Source organism: Theobroma cacao, chromosome 10 (assembly GCF_000208745.1).
Source record: "Theobroma cacao cultivar B97-61/B2 chromosome 10, Criollo_cocoa_genome_V2, whole genome shotgun sequence".
Taxonomy (NCBI): domain Eukaryota; kingdom Viridiplantae; phylum Streptophyta; class Magnoliopsida; order Malvales; family Malvaceae; genus Theobroma; species Theobroma cacao.
Genome location: NC_030859.1, coordinates 20,598,215 through 20,619,595, shown reverse-complemented (window position 1 = coordinate 20,619,595; position 21,381 = coordinate 20,598,215). Strand labels below are relative to the sequence as shown.

The 21,381-nt window shown below is 33.2% G+C and overlaps 2 protein-coding genes across 2 annotated transcripts in view; both read left to right on the top strand.

Moving 5' to 3' along the window:
* The window catches only part of LOC18587378 (protein trichome birefringence), a 37,865-nt gene extending 23,853 nt beyond the window's left edge, over window positions 1-14,012 (top strand). The window contains exon 8 of the mRNA XM_018129141.1: window positions 13,812-14,012. The gene's annotated coding sequence lies outside the window, so the exon portion shown is untranslated. The remainder of the gene's footprint in view (window positions 1-13,811) is intronic.
* LOC18587377 lies at window positions 12,106-19,881 on the top strand. The gene is made up of 7 exons (XM_018129146.1): window positions 12,106-12,254; window positions 12,706-12,775; window positions 16,404-17,232; window positions 17,365-17,493; window positions 17,747-18,850; window positions 19,150-19,226; window positions 19,574-19,881. The coding sequence occupies exons 3-6, from the start codon at window positions 16,906-16,908 to the stop codon at window positions 19,189-19,191; spliced, it is 1,602 nt and encodes a 533-aa protein (XP_017984635.1). The 5' UTR covers window positions 12,106-12,254; window positions 12,706-12,775; window positions 16,404-16,905; the 3' UTR covers window positions 19,192-19,226; window positions 19,574-19,881.

Here is a 21,381-nt window from a genome sequence, read left to right as displayed (position 1 = left end):
TCCATAAACATCCCATGAGATTCAATGAAGTTCCTAAAAAGTTAAAGACAAATCAATACTGCCAAGCTTGTCGTATGCTAATTAGTGGTCCTTGTTACATCTGTGAAACGTGCCCAGAGTACTACCTACATGAAAAATGCGCTACATTGCCATATGAGATACAGCACCCTTTTCATTCTAGCCATCGCCTTAGCCTCTATACTTATATCTACAAGATTATATGTGCTGAGTGTAGAAACCTATGTTTTGGCTTTTTTTATAGTTGTAATGAGTGTGATTTCACACTTGACGTGAAATGCGCTACTCTAACAGCTCACAAAACTGTTGTTTCGCAACTTAAAGAGATGGAGAAAGTAGCCGAGTTACGCCATTTCACTCACCCACATAAGCTTGTCCTTGGCAATTGTATTGACCCTATAAAGAAAACAATATGTAGCATTTGCAGCTTGCCAATCTTTGGTCTAGCCTATTTTTGCTCCAACCGCAGTTGCTTTTATGAAGCTCATAAATCTTGTCTTGAGTTACCGCAAAAGATTCAAGTCCCATTTCATTTGGAACACATGTTGACTTTTTTCAAACCAAAGGAGCTTTATGAATGCTATGCTTGCCGTTCGAGGATGAGCTTTCGTATATGTGGGGGATATAGTTGTGAACAATGTGGCCTCAAACTCCATCCTTCATGTTCTAATTCATTAAGGAGGCCTCTAAAATGTGAGTCCCACGTGCACAATCTTTATTATTTTGGGACAAATTCTCAGCTACTCTTTGAAACATATAGGAGGTCTCCCTTTTGTAGTGTATGTTGGAAGGATTGTGGAGGAGCCTTTTATCGTTGCCTAGAATGTGCCATTAATATTCACTTGGATTGTGTACCCATACCTCGTATTGTTCACTCCAAACACCATGTTCATCATTTAACTATGAAGGATTCATTTCTTGAAGATAATTTAGGAGAGTATTATTGTGATATTTGTGAAGAAGAAAGATATCCAAATGATCATGTATATTGTTGTGAAGAATGCAACGGTTTATTTGCTGCTCATATAGAATGCGTGGTTGTTAAGGTAAGTTTACATCTATAACTTTTTTAAATCGAACATCAAATACTTTTTGCTCAAACATAACTCTAAACTTAATTGGGAACCTTAGAATCGAATAATCAAGATCTATGAATATGATTTCAAGTTTTCGAAGCAAACAATAGTGAAATTAATTATTTTCATGCTCCATACAAGTACATATAAAAATATACCCGTCCATTTATATTGTTAATAAAGGAATTTATTAGTTTAACCATTTTGAGATGATATAACATAGTTAGTTAAGTCCTCATTGCGAGACTAATGTTTTAATTTGTTTTAGCAGGTTGAAGATTACACAGCAGTAATTGATGAATTCTCAAGTTTGGAGTTAGACTTTGAGAAGAATTCTGCCCAGGTAATAATAATTTTAATTCTCATATGAATTAGTTTTGTTTTAATCTTAATAGGAATTCGTGAAAAAAAATTGAACCAACTTAATATTGATAAAAAATTACTTTTAAAAATTAAATAAATAGTTTTTTTTTTGTTAAGGCAATAAAATTGATTAGAATACCAAAGATGGTACAAGAGAAAAAGTAAATTAAATATCTGTGAAGGCATTTTTATATAAAGAAGATAAAATGAATTTTACATGATATTTCTGAACTTATGAACCTCATCTTTATTTTACTTTTGTTAAAATTTCTAAATTAAATTTCTTATTCAAACTGTTTCAATATCTCTTGCAAAACAAATTACTTTACTGTTCTGCAGCCATAAAACTTTCAAAAGCACATTACATAGAAAATTAAAAAAAACAAAAGAAAAGAAAGAAAAAAGTTGCATTACTAAATATTGTACACAAAATCTTTGTTGCTAATTGCTTACTAAACAAAGAATAATAAAAGAAATTAAAATGCTCTTATACATCGCATTTAAGAAAACCAAAAAAATTGATCTAGTGATTGACCAAAAAGTAAAAATTAGTCAATATTGGAATTAATAAAAAAAACCATTAGTTAAAGATAAAATAGTTAATTTAATTACTTCTTAAAAGTCTATATGTTGTTCAATATTTATGCTTCTTTTTATAGATTATGGTTTTATATATAGTAGTAGTAATAGTAAAGATAAAAGATAAAGATATTATGCATGTCCACCTTCCAAATTCAAAGACAACATACTTAGTAGGTAGATTTCCTATTGTTAAATTCATATGAATTTATTAATTCGCAGTATCAGGATTTAATTCGTAATAATAGGGGGTCAACAGATCAAGGCAAAGAGGAAGATTCATCTGCCTCTGAGTTGGAGGAATAGCATGAAAGATCTTCAGGGAAAAAAAAAAATTAGGGGACATAATGTATGTGGGAATTGTATTGTTTAAGAACTAGCATCCAACCTAAATCTCGCCTTACTAAATCTTGCCTTTTTTTAATGAGATTGATTCTTTGGTTTTACAGCTTGGTGATGTCACATTCTAGCATAGCTTAAAGGAGGGGAATTCCTTTTCGGATGACTTTGAAAGATATGGTGTTCACAAGAAGTCTATGTTTTCTTCGTGGTGGTAGCTGCTCCTCCCCTGTTTTCATTTATTGGCTGTTGTTGCGTGGTGGCTGCCGCTTTCTATCCTGCTGATATTCTCTGCTTTTCTTTGTGTTGCCATTGCTGCTACCTTCGGCTTTGTGGTTGTCCTCATATCTATTGCTTTATTGTGTTGTTTGTTCTTGCTGGTCTGGTTTTCGGGTTTGTCTGTCCACCCTTGATCTCTGTCTTCCGGAAGCTGGTGTACCCCAATTGAATTGACTTGATGTTTAGTCAGTCACGTGGTTGCCACTTGTTGTGTATGAAGGAGCTATACTCTTCTTCTGATGGTTGGGATAGATCTTCCCAACCCTGCTGTCCAGTTTTCTCTTGGGTTGCTATGCTTCTTGTTTGTGGGGATTGTTTTAAGCCATGAGGTTTGTCTGCTGTGAATGGCTATACTGCTACTGGTTGTTCTAATGTGTGAAGCTCTTTTGTGCTTAGAACCCTTTATGGTCTGCTGTTTGTTTGGATTAATAAAATCTCCAGTTTGATCAACATATTATGCATGGCGGCCTTCAAAATTCAAAGACCACATCCTTAGTAGGTAGATTTCCTTTAATTAAATTCAATGAGTGCATACCAATAAATATATTAGTTTGCAATGTGAAGAATTAATTCTACTAGAGTTGGAATATATAATCCTCGTAAGAGAAACATTTCAGTTATAGTGAGTCACCGGTTCAAGACATAAGAGGAAGATTCAACTGCCTCCAAGTTGGAGGAATGACATGCAAGAGATCTTCAAAAATCATAAGCTCGAGGAGATAACATGATAAATAAGTGAGAGGTTCGTGTTGAGAAAAGAAAATTAAGAGACATAATTTATGTGAGAAATGCTGAATTTAAGAATGAGCATCCAAACGAAAATCAATAGATAATAACTGAAAAGGTTTTAATCATTGTTAGAGGTGGAAGCTTGATTTGCAGATTAGTGCAGAGCTTTCTTAAACCGTTTGGTAAAGACAATCATGTGATTGTCACACGCTCTCTTTGACTTAACTGATCCAATGTTATGCACGTGTCCTTATTTCTTTTATTTTCTCGTTGCTTGTTATCATATCCACATTCATGAAATGTTTGTTCAAAACAATGGGAAAAAAGCAATAACTGAAAGTCCCAAAAAAGTGGAATATTCTTGGTTTGCTATCAACTTGATTAATTATTTTTTTCATTTCTCATCTATATAAAATAATAGATGAGAGAGATGGCGATTAATGAACGGAATAAATTTTAAAATTTAAATGATAAAATAAATTTAAATATGTGATGAATAAATAAATAATGGTATGCCTTTGTTTTTTATATAGTTAATATTTATATTATATTATTTTATCATTACTTAAGTTGTTATCTTAAATTTGGGATATTATCGACTGTATCAATGGATTTATATATTAGATAAATGTAGATGAATGCATGCATCCATCTTTTCATATTATAATTTTAAATTTCGTGAAAAGTTGAATCTGCAAATTAAAAAAAAAATAGATAAACATAATCGTAACGGTGTAATAAAGCATACAAGAGATGAAGTCTATCTTGTGCCACCAACCCATGTTGGGTTGCAAAAAGGGCATAATGTCTATGAAGTGATTCTCCATTTTGAGTTCATGGACAGTAAAAATGGAATGGCTTCTATGACCGACCGTTCATGCAGAATCAGATTCCAAGATAAGATTTACATCTAGAATTCGCCAACTAGAATGCATACATACATATGCCTTGAATTGCCTTGAATTACAAATCATTCATTTTTTCTGTCTATTTTTCACCATTAATTTTCAAAATTTCCCTTGAAATGCAGTCTCTTTGCTTTGTGCTGCTTCTGGCTGTGGGATGCTTGCTTCCATCTGTAGAATGAGGAGCAGTCAGAGGTACGAGATTACATCTAAAATGTTCATCTCTGTTGTTTACATCTAAAATATGCGGGAATCTCGGGTTTGTGTCCTTAAAAACTCAGTTGAGGAGAAAAGCAACGTTTTTGAAGCCTCTGGTAGGCATGAATTACGAACACAGGGTTCTTACTCCGTTTTATTCAATCTATGTTTGTCCTCTATCCTTCTCTTTTGATGTATGCTCTTGCAATCAGATGGTTTTCGAAAAGCATTGACTACATGGGCAAGATGGATAGATACCTATATAGATCCTATGAGGACCCTTCTTTTCTTCGGGGGCTGTTAGGATAGTCTTGAATTGTGATTTAATTAGGATTGTCTAATTCTAATTAAATTAGTATACCTTATAAAATAGTCTTTAAATCTAGTTAGATTAGAATAACAATTCCTAATTCTATTAGGATAAGATTCCTAATTATATTAGGATAAGGTTATTGTATTGGATACTATAAAAGGACCCTATGGGTTAAAGAATAATTATCACCTAGATTTAGAGAGTGATTTGGGTGTACGTGGGATAAGGGTTATGAGTTTAAGACTGTTCTTGTAATCTCCTGATTTTCTCTTAGTGAATCTTTATCTATTGTTGTGCCTGTGGACGTAGGTCATCAAAAGACCGAGCCACGTAAATTCTTGTGTTCTTGTGGGTGTGCTTGTTTTCTTTCTTTCTTTATTCTATTGATTGGGTTAGATCTTGAGCAATTCTTTAGAGACAATTCTGCAATTTCCCAACAAACTGGTATCAGAGCTTCAAGGTCTTGGGTCAATCTGAATCTCGCTATGGCAACTTCGTCGACCACGTATGAGATTGAAAAGTTTAATAGAAGAAACGATTTCAGCCTGTGACGTTTTAAGATACGCGCATTGCTAGTGCAACAAGGACTGTTGAAGGCACTGAAGGGAAAAGAGCATCTTCCCTCGAATTTATCTGATGGTGAGAAAGATGACCTTATGGAAAAAGCACATAGTGCTATTCTCCTTGCTTTGTCTGATGAGGTGCTAAGAGAAGTCACGGATGAAGAATCTGCTGCTGCAGTGTGGTTTAAACTCGAAAGTATTTATATGACCAAGTCCCTGACGAATCGGCTTTATATGAAGCAACGATTGTATACTCTCAAGATGAGTGAAGGTACGTCCGTTAATACCCACATTGATGAATTTAATAGAGTTATTCTTGATTTAAAGAATATCGATGTTAAAATTGAGGATGAGGACCTAGCCCTAATTCTTTTATGTTCTTTGCCTCCATCGTATGAAAATTTCGTGGATACTATGCTTTACGGCCGAGACACTCTCACTTTCGAGGATGTAAGGGCATCTTTAAATTCCAAGGAATTAAAGAAGAAAGTTGGTGGTATTCGGAATGAAAATCAAGCAGAAGGTTTGGTTGTAAATAGAGGTAGAGGTAAAGAGAAAGGCTTAGACAGAAAAGGTAAATCTAGAGCAAAAGGGAAAACTTGCTGGAATTGTGGTCAGAAAGGGCATTTTCGTCAAGACTGTATCAAATTCAAGGATGATGAAAAGTTTAATAAGTCTGAGAATACTGCAAACGTGGTTGGAGATGACTTTGATACTTTTGAGGAAACTGATAATGTTCTTGCAATTACTAATTGTAACCTGATGGATACATGGATCTTGGATTCGGCTTGTTGCTTTCATATATGTCCTAGGCGTGATTGGTTTACAACTTATCAATCTGTTAATATGGGCACTGTACAATTAGGAGATGATTTCTCTCTCTCAGTTGTTGGAATTGGCACAATTAGAATCAAGATGTTTGATGGTATGGTAAGAACACTTGAGGTAAAACATGTCCCTGACATGAAAAAGAATTTAATATCCTTGAGTTTGTTAGATAAGAAGGGCTACAAATATAGTGGCCAAGATGGTGTCTTGAATGTATCTAAAGGAGCCTTAACTATCATGAAGGGCAAGTTATCCGGTGACCTTTATTGTCTAGTGGGAAACACGGTCATTGAAACTGTTTCTGTGGTCTCATCTAATGATCCTGAAGATGATGTAACACGTTTATGGAATATGAGATTTGGTCATATGAGCGAGAGAGGGATTAGAAAACTAAGTAAGCATAGTTTGCTGTGTGGTCAAAAGAGTGGAAAGCTAGATTTCTGTGAGCAACGTAGAGTGAAATTTAGCACTAAAACTCATCAAACCAGGGGTACAGTAAACTACATCTATTTAGATTTGTGGGATCCTTCTCCGGTGGTATCAAAAGGTGGATCATTATACATGTGGATCTTTATTGATGATTTTTCAAGAAAGGTGTGGACGTATCTTCTAAAGGCTATGAGTGAAGTGTTAACCACCTTTTTGCATTGGAAGGTATTGATCGAGAAGCAGACTAAGAAAAGGATCGAGAGCTTTCGAACAAACAAAGGTTTGAAATTTTGCAAAGGTGAGTTTGGTCTATTCTACAAGAATGAGAAAATCGTTAGACATCGCACTGTCGACAAAACACCATATCAAAACGATATTGTAGAATTGATGAAGAAAACACTTTTGGAGAGAGCAAAATACGTGTTCTCAAATGTTGGCCTAACCAAAGTATTTTGGACAGAAGCTATCAACAAGGCTTGTTACTTGGTAAATCGGTCTCCATCAACTGCAATTGAATTTAAGACTCCCAAGGAAGTTTGGTCTGGTAAGCCTGCTGATTATTTTATATTGAGAGTATTTGGTTGTCCTGTTCATGTTCATGTGAGTGATGGTAAACTTGAGTTGAGGGCGACAGAGTGCATATTCCTAGGCTATGCATATGGGGTGAAGGGTTATTGGTTGTGGTGTACTGATTGTAAGTTCCCCAAGTTTATGGTGAGTCGGGATGTTACCTTTGACAAGTCTGCATTACTTTGTGGGATAAAGTCTAGAATTGCAAACACATCAGACCAAGAAGTTGGCAAGCAGGTGGAGCTTGAAATCAATGCTCTTGTGACAGTGCGAGATGATAGTGAAATCCAGAAAGAATTGCAAGAGGTACAAGAATTGGTATCTCAACGAAGCATTACTTGTATTGATGGTGATTTTGATTCTTATGTTTTATTTGTGGAAGTAGAGATTGAAGAGCCTTACTTTTATCATGAGAAAATTATATATGTCGAGTCTTCTAAGAAGATTGAGTCTCTACACTGGGATCAAACATGGGAGCTTGTGAAAACACCTAAAGTTACTATTGAAGTTGGCTTAGTGTGTGAAGGAGGTGCAAACATTAGTCGTAATGTGGTTGGCTTCTCCAAATCAGATTTTGCTGGTGATCTAGATAGTAGAAGATCTCAAACGGGGTATGTGTTCACTCTCTCAGGATCTGCAATCAGTTGGAAAGCAGTTCTTCAATCAACCTTTGCTTTGTCTACAACTGAAGCTGAATATATGGCTGTGACCGAGGCAGTGAAGGAGGCTTTGTGGCTTAAAGGCTTGGTTAGTGATCTTGGTTTTGAACAAACACAAACAGTTGTGTTTTGTGATAGTCAAAGTGCTATACATTTGACTAAAAATCAGATGTTTCATGAGAGAACCAAACACATCCAAGTCAAGTGTAACTTCGTTCGAGAGATTATTTCTAAAGGTGAGATTGTAGTAAAGAAAATAGCTACAGATGAAAATCCGGCAGATATGCTAACTAAGTCAGTTTCTGGGATAAAGTTCAAGCATTGCTTGGACTTGATCGGTGTTCGTAGTGCTTGAGGCCCATTGGGGCAGTGGCGGTGTCGACAGAGATTGGTTCGTAAGGTGGAGCTTGGTGAATTCAAGCCTAAGGTGGAGATTTGTTAGGATAGTCTTGAATTGTGATTTAATTAGGATTGTTTAATTCTAATTAAATTAGTATACCTTATAAATAGTCTTTAAATCTAGTTAGATTAGAATAACAATTTCTAATTCTATTAGGATAAGATTCCTAATTATATTAGGATAAGGTTATTGTATTTGATACTATAAAAGGACCCTATGGGTTAAAGAATAATGATCACCTAGATTTAGAGAGAGTGATTTAGGTGTACGTGGGATAAGGGTTATGAGTTTGAGACTGTTCTTGTAATCTCCTGATTTTTCTCTTAGTGAATTTTTCTCTGTTGTTGTGCCCGTGGACGTAGGTCATCAAAAGACCGAACCATGTAAATTCTTGTGTTCTTGTGGGTGTGCTTGATTTCTTTCTTTCTTTATTCTATTGATTGGGTTAGATCTTGGGCAATTCTTTAGAGACAATTCCGTAATTTCCCAACAGGGGCTTTTCTGCATCACACTTCAGGTAAATTGAAGGCTAAATATATGTTAAGTTAAACCCCTAAAATAGGGAAACAGAGTGCCTTTTACATTTTCTGATTGCTTTTCTGTGCTGTTTCTTCTCCAGCAACTTGTTCTGATTGCTCCTTCCTTTTCCATTTTCCTTTTTACTCTTGTGTCATATCATTTGCCCTTGTTTCCTCCGTCTTCCCCTCATTGGTTTACCCAAAAGGCATGAATCTTTTAAAGTGATTCTCCCTTTTCCTTGAAAGATAATATCAACCATGTACAAGTTTGGCATCTGGCTGCAGTAACATGGAGCCTTTTGATCTGACAGCAAAGTTATTTCGAATCCGGTTCCCTTAAAGCATTTACACGCAAGGAAATTAAGCTAGCCAGAGTACGTAGCAAATAGTAGGCTGAAGCTGAAACTCGTTGCTTGTATATGAACGTTATTACCAACTCATCAGTGAAAATAAACATCCATAAGGGGTTTCTCAAAGAAGCAAATAGACATCAACTCTTAGCCAGAGCTGAAATTGCTTCCTGAAAGTGGATAAAAACTGTGGTGTACTTAGATCAAAAGGTTTCTCCACAATCTCAAACCTTATTCTTTCTGTTCTATCTGTTATTTTGCACTTAGCTCATCATTTTGGTGGTTAATTTAATTCTCTTGCTTCTTATTTCTTCTTCTGCTCTGAGCTTCTTATCTCTTCTTTCATCGACAAATTAGATTTCCTTTTTCTTTCATACTTTGAGTTGTTGATGTACTCTTTAATTTGTGCTATATAGGATACATGAACTCAGGATAGAAGGTTGGATACGAGCACGTCACGTTAATTTTACACAAGAATCCAAACCTCATAGTTATAACAATTTAAGTGATTCAAGATAAACCGAACACGAATATGTTAGAGCAAAGGGTGTAGCGGGTTAATATTGTCACAGCTTTAGTAGTGGCTTCCCTATCTTTCTTTGTTTCTTTCAATGGTCTTTCTGCTTTGTTCTTCTTTACACCATTCCCTTCGTTTTATGCTTTTGCTAGCCTAGTGGCTAGTTTTAAACTTCCTAAAAAACTGTGATAGCTCTTTGTAGAATTATTATTTGTTGATTTGAGTAACAGTGAATTTGGATTCAGTTCTTTGACTCCTAAGCTTGTGCAGTCACTCACTTGTGCTCAAAATTGATTACGTGAATTGATATGTTTTAATATGAATGAAATTGAGTATGATATGGACAAGCTCGAGAAAGTTGATTTAGGTAATTACTTTATTTATAATTTATAATATATAATATCATTTCATTTTCTCAAAATTTTCCTTTGTTTCTTTAGGTAATTATTTTGTTTCTTTATTTAAAGATTAATTTATCATATTTTTATTTTATTTTTTAAATTTGTCAAAGATATTATTGGAATCCATACTTAAGTAGAAAAAATGTGTTATTGATTGTTGTTCTTATTTCCAGGTAATGTTATTGTTAATATAATCGTATTTGTATTTATAATTTATTTAAATTATCTTAATACATTAATTTATACTAATTATATATATTATTTTAATATTTTAGGGACATTTTCCTATGACATACTGGGCTATTGATGGATTTGAAAGTGATAAAGGGCATGACTAAACCAGTATTGTATCTTAATGTTTCGAGAAAGACTGGTTTCCGGAAAGATGCACACCCATCAATATACACGAAGCAGAACTTAACGGAGGAGGAGAGAAGTTCGCCAACAAGAATCCAGGATTGTAGCCACTGGTGCCTCCCTGGTGTTCCTGATACTTGGAATGAACTTGTATATGCTCAACTCCTTGTCAAACATAATCAACATCAGCAACAACTTCAGCATCAATAACAGCAACAGAGAAGGCCAATGGTAAAATTAATGCAATTTAAGTTTGTAAATTCTTGTTTAGTCACTAAATTTATCTAGATCGATTACACTTCCATAGGAGAAGTGTAAAATGATACTATTCTTTGGAGAAAAAAAAGGTAAGAATACATAAAAGCTGTTGTCAATAATTGGCTGTAATGTTCTTCCTACCCAATTACACTTATTTAGCCTCTAATTGCTAGTAGCCTATAGGGCTCTCATGATTTTTTTATTGAAAGTAATATTATGGTTAATTATCTTTAATAATATGAGCTGCAATCAGTTTGTATCTCTTATAAGAAATATGTTTACTTCCAGTACACAACTTGTTAATGAATCTTTGCCTGATTCTTTACGAATTTCGCTGCTAGAACAGAGGTCTGAATAATTAGGCCTGTATTTTATTTGGAAAGTGATATCTATTTGATCTGTATGCTTCTGGATTTGTGTTAAAGATCTTTTAACCGTTTGGAATTACAATGCTAGAGATGGATTTCAGTTGAGATTATGCTCTTTTAATATATAGGGAATTAGATCCCAAAGGTGGGCTTGCAACTTGCTCCTCCTTAATGTCAGGCTAATGCAATATGAATCATCCAGCCTCCTTAATGGCTGACACCTCAGATTTCAGTTCATTAGAGGAGAAATTGGACTGAGGTTGAAGTGTTGTATATGATTTACTTGTCAAGAAACTGAGTTTCTTTGTATTATAAGTTAAAAACATCTGCATTGTGCTAGACTTTTTGTTCGTTTTGGGATATGCAAAGACTAATTTCAGATTTAATGGGGAAAGGGGTAGTTATGATCAAATATGATTAAACAATCTGCATGAGTAGACAGGTTAGAGAAACAAAACAAATTGTTCTGATTTGTATCACCACAAGGTACTGCATTATTTATCAACCACAGGAAAAATGGGGGAAAAGAAGCCCATCTTTTAAATTTTGCTATAATTTCAGTTGCTTGCCTTGATATTTCAGCTCTTATGAGGAGGAAAACATGAGCTCACTTTATGGATTAAGTAAAGCTTAAATGATTAGACAAATTTGTCATCCCTTCAAGTTGTCACCTCAGAGATTAATGCATCATTCTTTACTATTCATGGACTAGCATTCAGTTTTACTTTTCCAACTAATTGTCATCAGCTCCTCAAACTACATTGTCGTTGGTCATCGTCGGTAGTAAGCTACCTAGAGCTCTATAGGGTTGTCTGTGCTCTTTCTTCTCCACCAGCTTGTTCTGTTGCTCCTTTCTTTTCCATTTTCCTTAGCACTTTGTGTCATATCATTTGCCTTTATTCCCTCCATCTTCCCTTCTCACCATTGATTTACCCAAAGCAATAAATCTTTAAAGTGATTCTCCCTTAATATCAATTTTATAAGCAATGTACAAATTTGGCATCTGGCTGCAGGAACATGGAATCTTCTAATCTGGCAGAAAAGTTATTTCGAATCCAATTCCCTAACGCATTTACACTCTAGGAAATTTAGCTAGCCAGAGAGCGAGTAGCTCCTTGCTGGTATAAGAATGTTAATGCAAACTCAGCAGTGAAGGAGCAATATACATCAACTCATAGCCAGAGCTGCAATTGCTTCTTGAAAATGGAAAAAAACGTTCATGCACCTAGACCAACAGGTTTCTCCACAATCTCAAACTTTTTTCTTTCTGTTTTATCTGTTATTTTGCTCTTGGCTCATCGTTTTCATACATTTCTTTGGATGTAGTGCTATGTTACATGAACTCAGGATAGAGGGTTGGATACGAGTACATCATGCTAATTTTTAACCAATTTTTACCAAAATTTTGAGAATCCAAGTGTTATATATTCATATCAATTAAGTGATTCAATAATTTTTTTAAAAAAAATTTAGGTGATTCAAGATAAACTGGACACGAATATGTTAAGGGTAAAGGGTGTAGTGGGCTAATACTGTTACAGCTTTAGTAGTGGCAGCGCTATCTTTCTTTCCATGGTCTTTCTGCTTTGTTCTTGTTTGCACCAGTCCCTTTGTTTTATGCTTTTCCCAGCCTAGTGGCTAGTTGTAGACTTAGTTGAAACATTTCCGTTTCTGACGTATCAAAACAGAACAATTGAAAGTGCTAGGAAGGAATTCCCCTCATGAAGACTCCAGGACAAGAAGATTTCTTACAGGATGGTAAGTCTAGTCTTTTACAATTACTGCTGAATTTATGTGTCCACATCAACTCAACCCAGGCCTTCAAACCAATTTTGTGTAATGTGTATAACTTCTTCTAACTTTTCTTTCAAAATCAACAACCATATTTCCTAAACTTGTTTTTTCCAAACTATTATGCATATACACACTGTAATATTAAACAATTCTCTCTTAACTTTTCTTCAAAATTACCAATAAATTTTTATTAAAGGCTCATTTCAGGATTCGACTTATTATTTGTTAACATAACACTTTAAAAAGTAGTTGAAATATTTAGAAAATTTTAAATAAACTTTTATTCTTTTATTGCGTTCAATCAAGTTTTTATATTTTTATTTTAAGTTAAATAAAACTTTATGATTAATGGTTTTTTTTAATTAGGAGAAAGGGGATTCGAATCTTGCTTTTTAAGCAGAGATTATGCACCAATCAATGAGTCAAATGCTTCAGTGCACCTTATGATTAATGGTTGACTACTATTGTTAGTTAAAATCATTTCTCATTTTACATCATATGGTATTGACATATCATAATCAATTATAACGTGTTATGATAAAATGACATAATGACATGACTATATGATATTTTCATTTTCATGTCAACACTAAGTGAGTATAAAATTGACAAATGACATTTCAATTAATGTTAATTAGTCAATCGTTAGTAATAAGGACTTATTTGATCAAAAATAAAAATATAAAAGCTTGATTGAACGTAATAGATGAATGAATGTTTATTTAAAATTTTTTGAATAGTTTAAGTACCTTTTTTTCAAACATTATACCTATTTCATTTAAATTAAAATGCAATATTTTCTATTTTTTCCATGTAAGAAAACATGATAATAAAAATTAGTAAATGGTCACTACTAAAATTAAAAGTTTCAGATACATATTTATTGAAGATTACCTTGTGTAGTTACCATTAGTCCTGTTAACCATAATTGATTGATAATTGATTTTGTAACTAATTCAAAACCAAATTAATTATATTTGGCCTTCAACTATATGTGCAGTCTCTATGCCTTGTGCTGCTGCTGGTTGTGGGATGCTTGCTTTGATCTATAGAATAATTAAGGAGAATTCACGTAACTTTCGATTGTAATATTTGTTTAAGAAAATAGCAAATCACTTTGTATTTGTATCCAAAAGAATGTAACACAAAATAATATTTGTATTTTCTCTTTTAATATACAAAAAGGCTTGTTTCTGTTGAGTGGTTTATAAGCGTAAATCACAATATAAGCTTTATCTTTAAATTAATTAATAATTGAGTTGTAATAAAAACATTATTTAGGAAAAGAAATTGTTTAATTATTGTGAGAATATGACAGTAAATACTGTTTTAATGACTTTACTAATCTTTCGTACGTTAAAATAATTTAATTAAGACTTATGTTTTTAAGGAAATATTGTTCTCTTTGTCTTTCAAGAAATGGAAAAGGGTCGAAGAAAATTATACTCATCATTAAACATAAAATGTTGCTTCATATATTCATATGTTTATTTATAGATTAAATTATACAATTAATCTCTGTACTCTAACAAAGTGGTAGATTTAATCTTTATACAATAATTTGTGAAAATTGAATCATGTATTTTTCAAAATTGACAATGTTAATCCAATATGTTACAATTTTTTGTTTTTTATGCTCATATGACATTTTCTTGTTGATGTGGTATTGAATATATATAATTATGTGTTAATGTTGACATGACATTTTTTTTATTTCGCAACATTATTTTCACGGCTTTAAATTATAATTATAAAAATTTAATTGTTCTCTATCTCACAACATTCTTTTTCTAAATCCGATAAACTTCTTTGTATTTTTTATCTATTTCTTTTCCAATCTTGTTTAAAACTCGTAGTTCACTTTGAATAATTTCATGTCCGTACTTATAAAATCTATGTCAATGTTTGGTTACGTCATTTTAGTATTACATCATTTGTGAAATGTCACATCATCATTGTCATATCATCAAATTCAATGTCACATCAATAAAAAAAATATCATATCAACATAAATAACAAAAAAATTTTAACATATTGGATTAACATTATCAATTTTAAAAAAGTATAAAGATTTAATTTTCATAAATTATTGTAGAAGAACTAAATTCACCACTTTATTATAATTTAAAGACTAATTTATATTCGATATTAACAAATTTAAATTAAACGTTTCTAAAAGATGTGCAAAATCGTAAAAGAAGTATTATTATTAAATAACTTTATGCTTTATTAGGGAAAGCCAATGTTGTTTCTTGATGACATACTTTTCCTTTATCCTCTCTTCTTTTCCTTCTTTAATTAATTTACATATTTTTTTAACAAGAAATAATAAAATATTCATTGACGAGGCAGCTTTTGAAACTTAAAGTAACTTCTTTGGGCAAAAAGAAGTCATTCTCTAGCATTAAAATTGGAATTGTTTCTTTACTTTCATTCAAAAAGAACATTCTTTAATTATAGAAAAAGCAAACTCAAGCACTAATTTATTAATTTAGTGAAAAGCAAAAATATACCTTGTGTGTTTCCATTGCTCAAAAAAGGGATTGTTCCTTTACATAATAGTATGAGAAGTAAGGGGAGTTGAGATTCCATCCTTGGATCTCAATCCTTTTAATTAAAGAGGAAAACAAATCCTAAGTGGAGCCCCAGTTACTAAGAAATCATTATTCTTTTCCTTTATTTGGATTGCAACTTTACTTTAATTTATGATATTATATATATAAAAGTATGCTTCTTGAAAAATCTTTGGAAGGATGAAAATTGATATTTGTATTTATTATATTTTTAAATTGATATGTTAAAATTTTTAATTTTTATTATTAAATATTAATACGATTTTCTAATTTGTGATAAGAATTCTATTGCATCAAATGACTATCATTAAAAATGTTATTGTAATAAATATTAATAAGATTCATCTAAGTTTTTAATTTGGAATAAGCATTATTTTAGAATGCTTCTTAACTTTAGATTATATTATTGTACTCAAAAGAATGTAACATGAAATCCATGGTCTGCTTGCCTTTTCAATGGAAAGTCATGGGATTTAATTCAAATTCTTGATTTGATCAAGAAAGGGATTATTTATAATATTCTTTATAATGTTGTGTTTCCATCACTAATCAAGAAAGGGATTGTTCCTTTAATATGAGAAGTAAGGGAGTTGAGATTCCATCCTTGGATCTCAATCCTCTTACTAATCTTGATTGCCTTTACATATAGGCTAAATTGTTACACAATAATCTTTGTTCTATCTTTCTATCCATCGCTTTGTTTATCCATTTTCTATCTTCTTTGATATGGATATCAAACTTGATTTTCATGGCCATCACTTGTACTTCCGCAATCTGAAGAATAATGCTTTGAAAAAATACTGTAATGCATGTTTAAAGGAAATCTCGAATACAGCCAATACTTATGGACTTGACGGGTTTGAGTATCTGTTCCATGAATCATGCGTGAAAGAATTGCAACATCTGCCTCATGAGATTTTGCACCCTCTCCACTCGCAGCACCATCTTCAACTGAAATTCTCGGCAGACGAGAAAAGTTTCATTTGTGATAAATGTTGGTATATTTCTGCTTTCTCCAGATACTCGTGCGATGAATGCAATTTTAATCTGGATTTAGCATGCGCTTCTTCAACTAATGATCTATTACTTGAAGAGAAGTGGCAGAGACTTAAAGACGGCAAGAAAAAGGAAATTCAACATTACTGCCACCTTCACAAGCTGGCCATCTTCAAATATAGGAAGATAAGAGCAGATGACTACAATTGTAGTTGGTGTGGAAAGCGTCTATCAGAAGTGTGCTATGGCTGTGTAAAATGTAAGTTCTTCCTTCATGAGTTGTGTGGGGATAAGGTACAGAGAACACTTTATCATCCTTTTCATCCTTCGCACCCTCTTCGCTTGCACTCCATATTCGGCAGCCCTTGCAATGCTTGTGGAAAATATTCTTATGGTACAGGAGGTTATGGGACTGCTAACTATTGCTGCCTAATATGCAGCTTTTTCCTTCATTTTCACTGCGCTAAACTCTTACCCACCCTTAGAGCAAAGTGTCACGACCACCCTCTCACTTATTTCAATATCATGAGATACGATTGGGAAAGTTTCAATATCATGAGTTACGACTGGAGAAGTCCTTTTCGTTGTCATGTCTGTAAAGAGTTTTGCGGTGATAATTTCTACCGTTGTGTGCAATGCGATTTCAGCGTCCATCTTTGTTGTGTTCCAATACCATCTTCAATTAAACATAGATATCACAGGCATCCACTCACTCATATGGACAAGATTAAAGAAGATGATTCTGGAGAATATTATTGTGATGTTTGTGAGAATGAAAGGAATCCAATGAATCATGTTTATTGTTGTGAAGAATGCACATTTACTGCTCATGCTGATTGTGTCCTCAATGAGGTAATAATTGTTTGCATTACTTTGCCTAATTACTTGCCACACCCTTCCCCTTTCTCATGTTTAACAACATACATATGTTTTTGTCTATTTGATACGTCTTGATGTGATAGTGATAAATGCATGTTTCAATAGGATAAAATTTCATCTGAGAAGGACGTCTCATCCTCGGTTCCTCAATCCATTTATAGTAACACTTTGTTAGTGGACGAAATGGAGCATAATGAAGTGATTGATGCCATCCACACTCCTCGGCAACTTCTGGTTTGTTAATTTGCAACTTTCATTGAATATATTTTGCTAACTTCATTAAAATTAGGAAGAGTTTAGACTCCACAAAAAGAATTTCAACTTAAATTAAATTCAATATTAATTTTTATTCAAAATTAGATTGATATGTTACAATTTATATACATTGTACCTGTTATGTAGAGAAATATATATATATATATATATATAATCTTTAAGAAAGGAGCTTATTCATTATTTGATTATTCACATTTCTCTGTAAATGCAGAATAAATTTATCTTCCATGAACACTCCATGAGATTCTATGAAGTTACTGAAAAGTTAAAGGAAAATCAATACTGCGAAGCTTGTCGTATGGTAATTAGCGGTCCTTATTACATGTGTGAAACATGCACAGATGATACAATCAAATTTCAAAATCCAAATCCATGGTACTACCTACATGAAAAATGCGCTACATTACCACTTGAGATACAATTCCCTTTTCATTCCAGCCATCGTCTTGGCCTCTATAATTCTCATTTCCCTAACATTATATGTGATGAGTGTAGAGAGGTATGTTTTGGCTTCTTTTATAGTTGTAATGAGTGTGATTTCAAGCTCGATGTGAAATGTGCTGCTCTAACAGCTCATAAAACTGGTGTTTCGCAACTTAAAGAGATGGAGAAAGTGGTCGAGTTACACCATTTCACACACCCACATAAGCTTGTCCTTGTCAATTTTATTGACCCTTCATGGACAGCAAATTGTCTCGTTTGCGGCGCGCGAAGCTTTGGTCTAGTCTATGTTTGCCCCAACAGCAACTGCACCTATCAAGCTCATAAATCTTGTCTTGAATTACCACAAAAGATTCAAGTCCCATTTCATTTGGAACACATGTTGACTTTTTTCAGACCAGAGAAATTATATGACTGCTATGCTTGCCATTTGTGGATGCACCGTTTTATATATAGTTGTGAACAATGTGACCTTAAACTCCATCCTTCATGTGCCAATTCATTAAGGCGGCCTCTAAACTGTGTATCCCACGTGCACAATCTTTATTATTTTGGGACAAATTTTCAGCTACACTTTGGAACATATAGTGAGCGTCCCTTTTGTCGTGTATGTGAGAAAGATTGTACAGGAGCCTTTATTCGTTGTCTAGAATGTGCCATCAATTTTCACTTGGATTGTGTACCCATACCTCGTATTGTTCACTCCAAACGCCATGTTCATCATTTAAGTATGAAGGATTCATTTCTTGAAGATGATTCAGGAGAGTTTTACTGCGATATTTGTGAGAAAAAAAGATGTCCAAATGATCATGTATATTATTGTGAAGAATGCAACGGTTTATTTGCCGTTCATGTAGAATGCGTGCTTACTAAGGTAAGTTTACATCTATAACTTTTTTAAATTGAAACATTTAATACTTTTTGCTCAAACATAGCTGTAAACTTATTTGGGAACTTTAGAATCGAATAATCAAGATCTATGAATATGATTTCAAGTTTTCAAAGCAAAATATAATGAAATTAATTATTTTCATGCTCCATACAAGTGCATATAAAAATATGCACATCCATTCATATTGTTAATAAAGGAATTTATTAGTGTAACCATTTTGAGATGATATAACATAATTAGTTAAGTCCTCGTTGTGAGACTAATGTCTTAATTTGTTTTAGCAGGTTGAAGATTATACAACAGTACTTATGCAATCCCAATAGGTTTGGAGTTAGACTTTGAGAAGAACTCTGCCCAGGTAATAATAATTTTAATTCTCATATGAATTAGTTTTGTTTTAATCTTAACAGCAATTTGTGGAAAAAGAAATTGAACCACCTTAATAATGATAAAAAAAATTGCCTTTAAAAATAAATAAATATCTATGTAGAGATGATTAATGAATGTTTCCTGCTATCTCTCATCCTATAAACCTCGTCTTTCACTTCTCTTTTTAATATTCAAATTTAAAATTCCTAAATTAAAATTCTTATTTAAATTGCTTCAGTATCTATAATTTATAATGATTGTTTAGGTAAAAATCTTTTGTTATTGAATTATTGGTGAAAGTAGAGAAATCTTTTGATCACTCCATTAACGTTGCAGAGGAAGACAGAAAGAATTGCTGAGAAATTGCAGAGAAAAATAAGAGAATTGAAAAGGCAAAGGCAAAGTATCAGAAGCTCCTTACACAGAGATTGAAGGAGCAGAAAGAATGTTGTATGGAGGGGTTGTTCTCTTCTTCTGACCAATCCTGTTGCCCTGATTGTGGAGACTGGTTTTAAGCCATGAGTTTCGTCCGCTGTGAATGGCTATGCTGCTGCTGTTCGTTTCTGTTGGTGGAAAGTTATGTTGTTACTCGTTTAAGTTGTGTTGTATCTCGTTTGGATTAATAAAATCTCCAGTTTGATCAAGCAATTTATATATGGTAATACTAAAGATAAAGATATTATGCATGACAGCCTTCAAAATTCAAACACCACGTCCTTAGTAGGATAACTAGCAAATATTCAACAGTGTTTGGAACTGATAAGATTATTACATAATCACAAAGGCAATCTATTTTGACATCAATATGTTTAAGCTATTGGGAAAAGAAACCACATCAAGCCTTGAAAGACTGGTAAAATAAAACACAAAACTCTTTTTGTCATCTAAAGCAACTAATCCCCACACCATGTTTTAGAGCCATGGTTGTGGAACCTGGCTATATCATTAAGACCAGAAGTCATTTGATGCATTCTTAATGTTAATCAAAGATTATAGTTTAATTTAGATAGTGCTACACATTTCTTGTATCAGATATCAATGAGGAGTGATATTTCATTTAGTCCCATGCCGCAAATCTTGATTCCATGGCTACATAAGAACAATGTAACTACTACTAACAGATAAGTAGATTTACATAGCATGATGTTCAATAAGATTTCTAAAACTTACTTGTATATCACATAACTTTCTAATACTAGAGAAGAAATTCAGCTTGAAAAGATATTGAACAGATTAATACTGGATAAGGTATCTTATGGAGTATATGAAAACGACAGCTATCTTAATAGCATATGCGGTTCCATCATTTTTGTTTGGATACAATACCTGCACTGAGTCAACAGATTGATTGTCACTGCTTATGCAGAAAAGCATCTAACCAGGCCAAAAACGAGTATGATACTTGCATACCACTTTTCCATAACTTCCCTGACTAATCTTTTGCTCTTTTACAAAATCATTGATCATCTTCTTCCCATTCACAGGCCACATATCAAAATACAGAATATGGTGAGTATTCAAACCTAACTTTGCTACAATTGGCCAAAATACAAAGTGCTCAAAGGTAAAAGAATGTCGAAAAGTCTCTAAATAATAATAAGACAATTCTAAATACTATGATGTAGTAGGCAAATTTGGTGATTTTTTTATGTAACTCTGAATGAAAGAAAAACAATCCTGCAACATTGCTATATTATCAGCATTATTTCACATGGGAAAAGAAAAGATCTTTCAAAAGAATTACCTTGGAAATTTTGATGGAAGTAGTTTCTTTGACAGGAATCTTCTTACAAGTTTGATTCTTCCTTGGCACGTTTGGGATTGATTGCTTTCTGTCTGCTCCAGCAAATAAACTTCTAGACCAAACCTGCTCATTGGAAATATCATCTGTATTGTCTAGCACACCATTGTCCATATGTTATAGAGAGAAGCAATTGGATGTTGGAGTAATCAATAACAATGGCTCCTTGGGATACCGGCAAACCATAAGCGAATTGCAGTTATTTATCAATGTTCATATTAATCATTACACTTGAGAGGAAAACCAATTCGACACAGGTTGCAAAAATTAACACTTCTGAAGAGGGTTTCAAATACTTATGTAGCAGAGAGACAGTGATGCTAGATGTACAAACTCCTTCAAT